General features: G+C 41.6%; 1 protein-coding gene across 1 annotated transcript in view; it reads left to right on the top strand.

Annotated features, from left to right (window-relative positions):
• The first annotated feature begins 11889 nt into the window (after positions 1 to 11889).
• PCSK2 (proprotein convertase subtilisin/kexin type 2) overlaps positions 11890 to 13699 on the top strand; it is a 92073-nt gene continuing 90263 nt past the window's right edge. The window contains exon 1 of the mRNA XM_057369005.1: positions 11890 to 12181. Coding sequence (XP_057224988.1) covers positions 11999 to 12181 — 183 coding nt within the window. The 5' untranslated portion in view covers positions 11890 to 11998. The remainder of the gene's footprint in view (positions 12182 to 13699) is intronic.

Genomic DNA, 13699 nt, shown 5'->3' with positions numbered 1-13699 from the left:
TAAGGGCATGCTGTGATGATGCTGTGCTAAAGGGTGCTGCATTCCAGCCCTGACAGAGGCACAGAGACTGCATTAGCTGATTATTTAGAGCTGGTGTTAGGTATTTTGCAAATGGTATTTTTGCAGAGAAACTGGAAGGAGGCAGACAGGATGTTTCTTGTTTGCTRTGACAGAAATATGCCTCTCGTTCACACGTTTGCTCAGTTTTTCAGTCTCCTATAGCAGTTTCTCACAGTGGTTTCTTGCATGAGTTTTGAMTATATTTTGGCCCCATCTCTTCTCTATGTGTCTCTTTCCAAACATTTTTCTTTTCTAAATTTTTGTTGGTTTATCAATCTTTCACTTTGCTTCCTTCATCGTCTTCTGCATTCCTGTTGCCATCTTTCCTCACTTTTCCTTTCCCTCACTCTCACATGTTCTTTCTTCAGGCACCTTTGCCATTTTTTCTTTCTTTATTAATTCCATCTCCACATTTTCCTGGGTAGCATGAAGGGGCCAGGAAATTTAATTGCCCCATCTTTATCAGTTCTTTCTCTTGGMYRTGTGATTCTGTGATTGTGTTTTKTTCAGAKCAGCCCTATCCCTTCTCTTCTGTTTTGGTTGGTTGGAAAAATCTCAGCTGGGCTTTGCAACGTTTGGGCTGACTCTTGGTTCCCATGACTGTCTTCATGATTGTTTTTTTTTAATATCTGCAACAATCTCAATCTTTCTTGAATGTGAGTGACCAGAATTATTTATGTTATTCCAAATATTCCCAGTGTAATTCATGAAATTCTTGACTACAGAGAAATCCTACTTTTGTCACAAATGTTAGGTACCTAATAATAACCAAGGACTATCAGCAGRAAAATAGCTAATAAATTCTTCAGTTTCAGATGCTSTTTAACCTYGCAACAAACACTGATTTTAAMATKTAATTTCCTTTAGACCTGTGTGAGTAGTTTGTATGATGTTGTTTTTCTGCCTTCTTTGCTGAAGTCATCCTCTCTCCTAAAATTTGCTTGACTTCCCTTTGTACATTCAATAAAAGAAATTGAGATCTGACCCTTTAGCCAAATCCTTGGAGGTCAAGAAAGCTGCAATAAGCCCATGTGGCTGTAGCCACAAAGCCATCCCTCTCCTGATGYTGTGAGTGCCATCTCACAGCCCACTCCTGCTTTGATTTGCTGGTGACCTTTCCTTTCAGTGCTCAGCCCTGCTGAGACTCTCATGAGGGATGCTACAGAAACGAATGGAATTGCTTGCTGAGAAGAGAAATGCCAGACCTTAAACAGGCAGCTGGAGAAGCCAAGGATAAATAAGGAAACTATGTTCTTGAAGAGGAAAAGATCGTTTCTCTGCCAAAAATTTAGAATCCTTGTAGACTCCAGTAGGTTCCTTCTGGAGAAAATAAATGTGGCACCTTGTGTTTCCTCATAAATTTCAATGCAAGTATTTCAGTAGTGGGTACCTGATTAAATTAGATACCTGTAATTTGCAAAAATGTGCCCATTTTGTAGGTGAATGTCACACTGGAATTGAGGGAATTCAGTCTCTGAACTCTTGTGTCTGAACTACTTCCCTTTGAGGGCATGCAATCACCACACAGGTTTTCGTTTTTAAATCCTTTTGTCAGGCCCATCATTTATCATGGATATRTGGGTACTTTTATTAAGATGACTAATATATTACTAGCAATCACTGTTCAGTTTTAAGATTATTAACAGGCTGTTTAATTATCCCCCAATGACTTAATGGGTACACTTAACCCATGTCTATACAGCAGTGCCAAGCTGTGATAGTCACCCCTTAACCATGGTGATTCAATGTGTGATTTTCAAAGCATGAACAAATGAATGATACTGGTCCATCTGCACTGGGCTACTTYAGAAAGAAATGGTACTTGCAAGGTAGCAGGAGTGGAAGTGAGATTTTTATCAGTGGCTGCCATTTATGTGATTGGATGGAAGTAAAAAGCAAAAAAACAACTAAAAAATTCCCCAAACAAAACCCTATACCCTTCATGAAGGAGGGGCTGTTTTCCAGCTKTACCTAGCAAGAAATTTGTTTCAGTAGAGAAGGGAGAAAAGGAGGAMTGTTGTATCAGGACATCAGTGGTGTCTGTCAGGCAAGGAGCATACTGGCATTGTGCCATGTACCTTGGCCTGAGAGAACAGCACATGGTTCTTTCTGCTCCTTTTAAGGGTTCAGAAATCGATTTACATGCATTTTCATGAGAGCCAGAAYAAGGAAAGTTCACTGATTTTTGTCTAAACTGTTTCTAAACTGATTCAGTTAAAGAGCTGAAACTTGTATTCCTTTTTTTTTTAATCCCGGTCTGTATTCAAGGTCTTTGTAGATTAAAGACAATAGCTACCATTTTTATCCCTAGAGCTCAAGTGCTTTGGAAGGATAATGTCATCAATCTGATTGAACAGTTCCATGTGGCCAGTTATAAAGACTTGAGACAATTTTTGGAGAACCTGGTGAATGAAATTCAAGCTGTATGGTTTGGACAGTGGGAAAGCCTCCCTGATCCCCTTCTTTGAGGTTGTCTTTCTCCTCAGAGCTGGAGATGCTTGTGTGCCTGCTTGTTGGAATGAGAGGGCACATAAGGAAGCATGCAAAGGAAATAAAGGCTGTTTTATATCAATTCTCCCACTTCTGGAAATTAACTCTGTGGAGTATTGAAAGGGAAAATAGCTATTTTTTGTTTGACTGTCTTGTTTTCTTCTATCGAACAGCACTCTGTCTTTGCCCTGAAATGGTTTAAAAGAAGCTGGAATGTATTTCTCCTAAAGCTTCATGATGTTGAGTGTTACAAATCACTTCATTCCCAGGAAAAAAAATCTGTTGAACAGAAGCATCTCTGGTCACGGTGCTGTTCTGACTTCTTGGTGTAGCTCAGGAATATGGGAAGGGTCATTGCTGATGATTTAATGGAGCTGATTTGTTGAAACAGAGGCAAATACAAATCAGCCTGACAAGTCAGTAAAGCAGACAGTGTCATCCAAATAGCCTCAAAATACATTTTACAAAAAGGTTTGTCTTGGAGAGGAAAATAAAATCCGGCAATGGAACTGAAGGTGTGATGGTTAAGATAAAAAACATGTAGGAATTTCTTGTATGAGGTGCTGAATGTCCTTATCCTCTTGAAAATGTAGAAGTGGAAGAGTCATCATTTATCTGGTGCCTGAAGTCTTCAACTGAAAGTGAGGAGTTCCAGGCTGAAGTGACTTTTCTCAGACCCTACGTTATTTCTTATCCAATGACTCCTGAATATGAAGTCTATAAAAGTCTTTTCACCAAGTCTAAGCTTTAGGTGATTACAGGTTAGGACATTTCAGCATTGTGTGGCTGGAACCACCTCAGTGAAACCTGAATATTTTACCAGCTGTTAGAGTATTACCCACACAGTAAAGAGCMCAGGAGAGAGGTACTGAAAGGTTTCAAGCAATGCCACCTAGTGATAAAATATAATCCCCTGAAATAAATGAATAAATTTTAATTTTTGCAGGCTGTATGTTGTTCATTTCAGTTTTCCCACACTAAAGTGTTAATTGAAGACTTAAATTCTCATCTGCTCCTTGAGGCTTCTTTATTTTCTGCAAGTAAAATAGTGATGTAAACAAATACCAGGTTCTTGCAGTAGTTTAGAAATGAACTCTTAAGCACAGCCTGCACATGCTTTTGTGGTGTTCATTATAGTTATCTCACAGCAGAAGGAGTAACAGGTAATGCATTTCTTTGTGAACAGAATGATCATAGGAGTTTAGGGGTCAGGTCATGTGTTTTTCCTAGTGATTTACTTGGTCTTTTTTTGTCTTTTTTTTTTTTTCTTACTCAGAATTTTCTTTTTTTTACTTCAGAATATGTGGTGGCTTTTTGGTGAATTGTTTCAGAAGCCATGATATGCTTAATGTGACAATATGCACACACTTCTTAATGATTTGTAAAAGGACAGCACTACAGAGATGAAGGTGGAGGAACAGATGTCTTTGTTTTCATGCCAAAAATCCAGACAAAATTATTTCTGCCAGAGGAGAATTTCAAAGAACAGACAGCTTTGTCATCCATCTCCCACRGAATTTCAGTGGGTTTTGTATAGCCTGCCTTTTAGAAAACCCTTGATTTTACTTACAAAAGGTTGTTTACTGCTGTTGTCTACAGCATAAGCACTTCTGAACCTCTGAGTGGAAYGAGGTTTCTTTGTCTGAACAGTCTTAGTGATCATTACACCAAATGCATGTGTGATGAAGGGAAAAAGCCAAGTTTTCATTTTCCCCTATGCCTTTCCCATTGGTAACCTGTTTCTTCTGCCTCATCTGTGGCCTCTAACAAACAGATTTTTGTGACACCAAAAGTGAAAGAGGACTGGGCTGGTGGCAGCCTAACCTCAGTCTTACAATGTTAGGACATAGCACATTCTGACTCTCCTGATTCCAAAATCAGTGTCTGTAGCAGACTGTCTGCAACATCCTCTGTGCTTTGTTCAGTTTTTAGGCTGTGCCTGAATCCCAGCTGCAGTGCYTCCCTACCAGGAGTGTAAGAACACCACTGGTTTCAAGGAAAAGGTTTTTAGGCAGAGCCTGGGAATGAGGCAGACATAYGTGACAAAATTGGAATGGGAGCTATGCAGAGATCCTGAAATAAATGAACCTGAACAGGGGTAAACATCTATTAATTTAAAACTGATATTCTGGTGTGATKCTTTGAGCTATTTTGTGGGTTTTCTTTTAATTCCTGATGATATGATGTCTCAGTTTAGAAGCAATTTTAGGAGAAAATGCTCTGGAATGAGTGTTTTCTCTAAAGAAAAGGGTTTCAGCAATGCCTTTCCGCTGATATGAAATTATTATTGGTCAGTGAAAGTGAAAAAAACCCCTGTTTATTTGACAACGTGCCTGCACAGAATGGGACAAAAATGAATAACTGTCAGATATGGAACCATCAGATCTTTACCAGCCCCTCCACCCCCCAGCAGAGAGAGCTTTAGCTCAGATGGGACCAATTTCTTGTTTTATTTTCAATCCTGCTTTTAGAAATAATTTCTCTGTGATCATTCCTCTTTGTTTTTCTTTAAAATCAGGAGCTAAAAAATGGATTATGGATTTTCTGCTGAGTTGTTGTCTTGATTGGAACTAAAGCCTGAGATTTAATGCATGGAAATTCAAAAAAATATACTATATAAAACATATCTTTGTTTTATATAGATGATTGTTAACTGCTAAGACAAAAATTATCAAACCTTCTGTGTGGAACATGTTTGAGTGAATGAAATCTAAAATGAAAAGGAAACAGTAAACACAAGATTTTTCAATATTTTTTTACTCAGGAATCAAACATCCAGGAAAATTGTCATGGACCCATCAACACCACATGTGAGTTATGATTGCAMTAAATTGCAATTTTTAGGACAGCTATTTTGTTTTGTTCTTTGAGCCAAATGCTCACTATTAGTGTTCTATCAAAGTTGAAGAGCTCATTATTGCTTATGCCCCACCTGTATGTTGTCACCCATTCCTCTCTGTCAAAAACATGGAACAGTCACAAGGACTCAGAAAGTTGAACAAACTGCAATTACTGCATTCTATTCCTTAGTCTGTCTGTAATTAATTTTAGACACAGTTGGGAGCTTCCCRAGGCAAATAGTTAGATTTGTTAGTAATTGATGAAACTTTCATCACCTGTGTGGGTGAACTTCTTGGAGATCAAATTTCTGGATCTTTTGATGTTTTGAGTTCCACTTTCAATATTTTTTTTTTCTGCTTTGTGATCTCTGTCCCTAACTCACATATCTGGTCATTTTCCATTGGTCCAATTAATCCCATAGTTGACAGACATCTTTTTACCTTGGCTTTCTTGTAGCCTTTTCCCTTATGTCTGTTGTGGGCTTTTGGCTTTGTTTGGGATATTTTTTTTATGCTAGTATTTCAAGATCTCGCTTAGAAGCTTTCTCTCACCATCGTTATCTTCTAAAATGTCACTGAGACCATCTACCCCAAACTGACTCTGCTGAGCAATTCTAGTTCTCTAAAAATCCTTTGCACAGACATTATTTTTCCAGACAGACTGTCTTCAGCAAAGAACTCAGTGGCATAAAAAGCAAACGAGTCTGGCCACAGCAGCAAGCATATCCTTCTGATATAAATGAACCACATATTTTCATTACTTTTAGTACCTCTCTGCCATGGCTGCCTTAGCTGAACATTTGTTTACGTGGATATTAAGCAGTGGCTAAGAGTCGGATTCAGGAAACAGCTTCTGTGCATGGATAATCATATTCCCACTTAGCARACAGATATGTACATTCCATAGTCTCTTGAGGCATTTGGTGTGGGCCTAAYCTCAAGCTCTTCTTTCAAGGGCTTTATTTTTGTTTTGTAAAGATGTATTTTACCTGTAGGATATTTCTCTTTTCATTTTAGATTGTACCCTCATTAAGTAAGTGTAAGAGATTACATTCACTGGTTATCTCAACAGTTTTAATTTCCCTGTCAGGTAGGTACCATGCTGCTTAACAGCCCCTCTGTTCCTTACATCTGGAAATAATAAATCAAAGAAAACCCAAACTGCTTGAAGAGGTGATTACACCTTTCCTWCTCCTGTTCTCTTTGCACAGCCCTGCTGGCCTGCAGGCAATGGATGCTGAAACCACACTCTTTACTATCTTTATTATCATGTCACTAAACTTGTATATGTTCACTCTGACACTTGGCAGTGCAACACTTGTATAGATAAATGTGTATTGAAAGGATTCTGCCTGCAACTCAAAGTTGATGTAACTAGAAGATGTGGAATTGGCTCCCAGTTTCCAAACATCTTTTAACCTTGAAAGATCCAAGCAGTTTCCCACAATGATGGCATGATATATTTTATCCTTGGTTGTAATTCCTGTGCCTGGTAATTGCCAATCTTCCTGGCTTCACACATCTTAAATACAAAAAGAGTCCCTGCTGTAGCTCTCTCTCTCCACTAACAACATTTGACTTACCATGCAACAGATCAGGAGCCATGTGCCTGTAAATAATTCTGCCATTTTTAATATATTTGTAACAGTAATAAAATATTCTGAGAATATAAAGCAATGAAAATGGTCAGGGAAGGATTTTTAAATAGGGAAAATAATTTTGATGTCATCTAAGGTTAAATGTATTGCAAGCTCTTTAATCTGGAACCTTTGCAGAGCAACACTGCTGTTGCTTGGCTTCATCATGCTTGGCTTTGCTGCTGTAACTCATGCATCCAACTTTTCATCATTGGACTAAAATGGCCTAGATGTGTTTKATGAAAATCCTCTTTAAGACAGTCATGGCTGATTACTAAATCAGCCCAAAGTGGAATGATTGTAGCTGTGCTCTCTCTGAGCTTATTTACTGTGGTTTCAGCTTTGCTTTGCTCATACCTGCGCTGCTCATTATCAAAACAAACCAATTTAAAGCTTTTATACACTGTCATAAGATGATCCACAGCAATGCTAACAGACATACCTTTAGAGAGCTTCTGGAATCCTGAAGTGACTTTGATCCTGTAGCTGTAGTGGGCCAACTCAGCAGGGTATATTTCAGCTCAATTTCTGTGACAGTTCCTCATAGCATTTCACTCTATTCTTTACATTCTGTACTTTCAGTTACACATGTTCTCCTGTTTTCTGGATACACAGGCAATAGCAGCTTTATATTTTTCTATATTCATCAGTTCTTGCTTTTCTTCAAATAGGTCTGTTCCCTGTTTTTCTAATTAAAATTGTCTAACTCTACTTTTGAACTGTATGTTTCATTTTCCTTCAGCTGTGCCCTTTTTACCTACGCATCCAATTCCTTCCTTTGGAAATTTCTCCTCAAGAATTTTAATCCCATTTCTGTTCCTTTAAATGGTCGGTGTTATCTTTGAGCTGCTCTAGATTCCACTTAAGGCATACATGCTCGCTTCACAGCTTCAGAAAGATAGGTTTAAGGGAGATTCAGAGCTGTGCCAAAGGATGCTCACGCGTTTTGCTCTCTTATAACAYGAAATTTAATTACTGCAATATTCTGTTCTGCTCTTCAGATTACCACTGCTCATGCATCTGCTAGGATGAATGATTGAAGACGAAAGCAATGTAAACCTTGTGCTTAGGACTCTGTTTACTTGCACAGCAAGGAAATGAGTTATTGCAACTTCCTCTGGCATACTGGTCTCTTGGCATGGTACCATCCTGTGCACTCCCCAGGGAAAGAAACATCTCCTGTAAAAGTTAGTACTTCATCGACCTCATAGTAATTACTTGTTGTAAAATAATTTAATGGTTGTTTAAAAATGTAGTCAGCAATCCATTTGGGGACTGAAATTGTTATACTAATTTAGTATATATTTAGTATATATTTAGTAATTTAAAATAATTTTTTAAACACTGTTGTAGTTTTCACTGGTAAAGCTGTTGTTTATTGGTCTTCTGTTAGATGAGCCAGAATTTATGGGGGAACCTTAGTCACTTTTACTGGATGAGCTGAGGAAATTGAAAAAAATTGCAGTTTTTTGGATCCATTGTATCTATGGCATTGCTTGTGTCTGGGAGACCCTTAATACTGTGTGATATATCAGTAAACAAATAGGATGCAAAAATCAAAATTTCCTTTATGATACAGACTAAAAACTGATTAAATTCAGGTTCTTAAGTATAATTACAAACTGGGAATCATTGCAAGAACTGATTTGATTCTGCTGAGGTTCCAAAGGATTGGGGCCAAGAAATGATCTCTGTAAGATCTTGCTAATCCAGTGCACCAATATAAACTCGTTACTGATAAAGTCAGAAAGTCAAAAAAGAAAACCATAAACTCTAAAAGAGAGGAGCGCTGAATGATCTGGACTGTTTGGAAAGCTCCATGCAGGTAAATTATATGTATTGAGACCAAGTAGGGTAACAAATATCTAGGTACAAAGATTGTTTGCCATGCGGGATACAATAACCTGTCCTAGAGAGCAGCAGGTCTGAAAAGGGCTCAGGGAGAATGAGAGGTGTGAGAGCCAGCATGAGCCCTGCTGCACATTAGCAGCATGGAGGATGAATGAAATCCTCAGCTGAGCCCTCAGTGAAAAAATGGAATTGTGATTTAACACTGGCCTGACCTCTGCTGAAAAAGTATCTGATGCAGCTACAGTTCACAATTCGAGGAGTAAAAAGATTTATGGGAACATTTGAAGGGATGGAAAATGTGCCTTACAGGAAGATATTCTAGGGAGTGTTAACTCCATGTCTTTATCATCATAACCTTAAAACTCATCTGGAGAAAATAATAGTTCAGCAATCCCATTAAAAAAAGTCATAATAAAAACTAAAATTTAGAAGTCAGTGTAGGACTGATCAGCATTTTAAAGAGAGGAAGAGTTATAACTCTTTACAAATGACTGCAAGCAGTCATTAGAACATTTCCCTRATGGCTGTAGTAGATCAGTCTTGATTTTTAATTCACCATTTGTATGTTAAAAAAAAGGACTAAAAACCAGATGCAAGAATTAATCCTGATAAGCCCTGTAGTTAACCTAATTATTAGGTTAGAAATCCCAGTGGTCCTGTCTGGTCTTAAACTTCTGTAGCCATCAACATAAATTTAAATTGCTGCCTTTGATGAAGTTTCCTCTTCTTGCTGTTATTTAGATATTACTTTTAAAATCAGTCTTTCCTAAACTAATCCTTCTAATATTATTTTTATGTTTTCAGATCACATAGACAAAGCCACCAAAGCTTGTCATTGTGAGGTTTATAAGCTAGAGACGGCGTTCCCTCCTTGGCAATGTCCCTTTAGTGACACCAGTTGGCAGAGCAGCACTGTCAGGCAGCAGTTGGGGCTGTCAGAATATGCACAGAGAATGACTTAGTCACAACCCTCACCAGACCTGTGTTATGATCCTCATTGCTGAGTGTGTGCAGGATCTTGCTGTGCTGGTTAGAGGGAGCCAGGAGGGATGCTCTGTTGCCTTTCTTATTGATGTTCCTCATTCTATGATCTGGCAACAAAATGAGAAGAGGTGTGTCAACCAAGGAAAGATCTCTGGCAGAAAAAAAACCCTCTACACGCAGGAATTTAAAATACAGAAAATGTCTTTCCTCTGCTTTTATTTTCCTTTTATTTCTGACACAAAGGAACAGCTGTGGATGGAAATCAATAGGGCCTCCATTGGCTGTGAAGAAGTCATCAGCAGGTTTTACTGATCCAGGAGGCCATAAGCCCCAAGTTACCCAGAAACAGCTCATGCATTAGGATCAACTTTAATACTGGGAARGATATTGTAAAGAGAGGTATTGCTRACTATTGATGAAAACAAACAGCTTGGCTTAAAGAAATAATGCATAAAGTTGATTTTAATAGTTGTCTCTGCTTAAAACAAGCATCTAAAAGCTGAATTCTATCAACATAATCTCTTAATGAGACTGCAAAGCTGTTTTCCTTCCCTTCTGTGCCATTTCTCATGTTTTACCTTTCCCTCATGTTTGATCTTTTTTCAACATCAGTCATTCATTTACAGCACTTTGGCTAATGTAACGGGGATTTGGATTAGGCTCCAAGTTGTCATTTCCTTTCTGTTTGAATAGGGATTTCTTTTAACCAGAGGAAGGAAATCAATAATTTGTCATGACAAACCAACGCTCATTTGGATTCGCAATCATGTGGTCAGCTCTTCTGTCATTTTCTAAAGYGTTTTAGGATAATGGAAGAAGAGTCTCATTTATGATTTCTGATGTTTTCCTTTGTTTTCCTGGATTTATTTAACATCTGTACTCCATTTGACCATTTGCAGGACAGATTACAGTAAATCTATCAATTTTGTTTGTTTTTAAGGTAGTGCTAAGTTTTTATGCTTTCCATGCCTCAAGTCTTTCCCAGGGGATCATTCAGGGATCCATCAAAGGATTAACTTTTGGTATGACAAATTAACAGATGTACCTGTAGGAACAAGCTAAACTATACTTTGCCATAAACTTGCAAAATCCATACAGTTCCTTTCCAATTGGAGTTCCGTAGATGGCAAATTATTTACAGAACTGAGCTCCCATTCTTTCTAAGTGCTGCTACCTCTGCAATCCCACCAGCGCATGAAGACTCTCAATCCTTGGCTCTCAGCACGGGGGAAGTCCAAGTATTTTCCTTCCAGTCCCACTCTGCAAATTGAGGATTGCTCAGGGAACCTGGACACCTGTGTGCTCCTCAGCATCCTGACACTACAGACTGGGAGTCAGTGCGGAATGAGCTCTGGGGCTGAGATTTTCCTCTTGTTTTGCCCTAGGACGGCTTGACCACCTCCCAAAAAGAGGGATGGGGACAGGTTGCTATGGCCCTGGAACCCCAGGGCCCTGGAACCCCAGGTGGCCTAAATGTGTGTTGCTGGTTCAGGGTTCTGCATAGAGAGGGAGGTTTTTGGGGGCAACTCCAGACATTTTGCGCTCGCTGGGTCCAAGAGAGGAGGCGGGTGCTGGCTCTAGCAGTGAGGGTCTTGCCAAAGTCTTCCGTTCTCCTGTCCCTACAGACACCCTACAGTTTATTACCTTTATCTTTGGGGTGTCTGCCTCCACCGGGCGCCCTCCCCCCTCAGCCCTAGGGGAAGAAGAGGCGTTTTGGGGTGCGAGGGGGCCGGTGCGTGCTACGATCGCCGGGCGCGGCTTTGTCGGGGCACGGCTGTGGAAGGTAGGAAGGAACGAGGCGTGGGTGGGGTGTCGGGGAGGCGTGTGTTATGTTGCGGGAGCCGTGGGCTGGGGAGGGGGGAGCCAGGGCGATCCTCCCCGCCCATGATTGGCAGCGCTGCGTGTCCCCCCCAGCTCGGCTGCTGCTGCCCCTCGGCCTCGGCGGAGCACACACCCGCACCACCGCACCACCGCCCCACCGCTGCTCGCCGCGCCGCTCTCCTGCCGCTGTCATTTGTTTTAATTTTTTATTTATTTATTTATTTTTTTCCCGTTCCTCCCCTCCCATCTTTTGGGCGCTTCCCCGCTCCCCCGCCCGCCCGGCGGGCTGCCTCCGCGGGCGCGCAGCGCAGGGCCATGCCGGCGGGGCCGCCGCTGCTTCGGAGCTCCCTCCTCCTCCTCCTCCTCCTCCTGCACTTGCTCGGAGCCCCGGCCCGCGGAGCCGTCTACACCAACCATTTCTTGGTGGAGTTGAACGGCGGGGGCCAGGCGGAGGCCGAGCGCGTAGCGGCGGAGCACGGCTTCGGCGGGGTGCGGAAGGTAAGCCCCCCGCGCAGGGCGGCAGCGCTGCTGCGCTCTTCACCTTGGGCTCAGGGCGAGCGGTGTCCTGAGCATCCCGTGGGCATCCCGTGGGCATCCCGGGGGTAGCCCCGGCGCGGTTCTGCTCGCCGCTCACCTGCGGGAGCGCGTCCCGCTGTCCTCGCGTTAATCCCCGCTTCCCCAGCGGCACCAAGAGCCGTGGCAAGTGGTGCTCGGCATCGGCCCAGCAAGGTGATGCTCTTGGACTGGAGACACAGACGAGTTTCCCACATGGTATCTCGGTGCCTTTTGGCTTACTATGTAAACATCCTGCCATGGAGGAGCTCCCATCCTGCGGGGCTGGGGCTGCCGCCCAGGGCTTCCCGAGCGCGGCTGCAGCCGCTCGGAGCACTTAGGAAAAATGGAAAGCTTCATCTCCATGGACGCAATTTAAATAGAAGATTTCACAGGGGKTTTGACACTCAAGTTTGCGAAGCTGGTGGCTTCTTAATATCCCTGTTATTCTTATAGAAAAATAAGATGACCCTAGGGTGAAGAAACTGCTTAATATTAAGCATGATAAGCAATCAATGCTTTTCATTAGTGAATGTAAGTTGGGAAACTTCAAGTGCCACTGGAGGTTGTTTTCTCTCCAGAGGTCCTAGGAAATCARACATAACCAGAGTGGCAGGTCCCCTCCTGGCTCCTAGAGTGTCTGGCTCTGCAAGAAATCTCTCCCCTTCAAATAATAATTAGGCCTCTAAATATTTTAGGGTACAGTAAGACCTGGTGTGAAACCAAGGAGAGGCTGATAGAGTGCCCTGGTCAATATAAGTCCTGGCAGACTTGCTTGAAGGAGTGTAGAAGGAAAGTGGGCTGTGAGTCTTGCTGCTTGCTTGTTCGGTCTTTTTTCTTTTCCTGCCAGTTATGCAATGACAGCCTGGTCCTGCATCCAAGGAGATAAATGATAATAGCACCCTGAACTTGCATGAGTGAAAGGGCTTTAAACCTCGGTTTAAAAATAAATACTGAAAAAGCATATCAAGTGTGACTCCCTCCCTTCAGGCTGCCTCATTTCAACTCCAGTGGGAGCTTGTTAGAGAAATGAGGGCAGGATCATTGTTGTTGTGACCACAGCTAACTCCTGCTGCTGCTAAGATGCTTTTGTTTTAGGCACACAGTGCTGATTGTGACAAGGTTGGGATGCTGATACATTTGGGAGAGGATTCATTGTGGGGATTAAGTTTTGTTATATGAAATTGGGATACAGCATTTTGGTCAACAGTTTTCCCTCTTCTGGTTGCTTCCTGACTGTGCTCCTTCCCTCCTATCCTGGGGTTCTCTGACTGATAAGGCCTTACCAGGACAGAATGGTGCTTTCCTGAACAGCTCAATTTCTCATGACTTTTTGCTAGATACTTTCAAAGGATCCTGTGATCGAAGTGGGGAAGAGACATGGATGTGATGTGTGTGTGCACTCGTGGCATAGGGCAGCAGGTGTTTGCAGTGGCTCCTGTACTCAGCACATGCTGTCTCAAG

Source organism: Malurus melanocephalus, unplaced genomic scaffold (assembly GCF_030028575.1).
Source record: "Malurus melanocephalus ecotype Western Australia unplaced genomic scaffold, MMel_1.1 scaffold_101, whole genome shotgun sequence".
Taxonomy (NCBI): Eukaryota; Metazoa; Chordata; class Aves; order Passeriformes; family Maluridae; genus Malurus; species Malurus melanocephalus.
The sequence above is the reverse complement of the archived record's forward strand: the minus strand, read 5'-3'. Positions and strand labels throughout refer to the sequence as shown.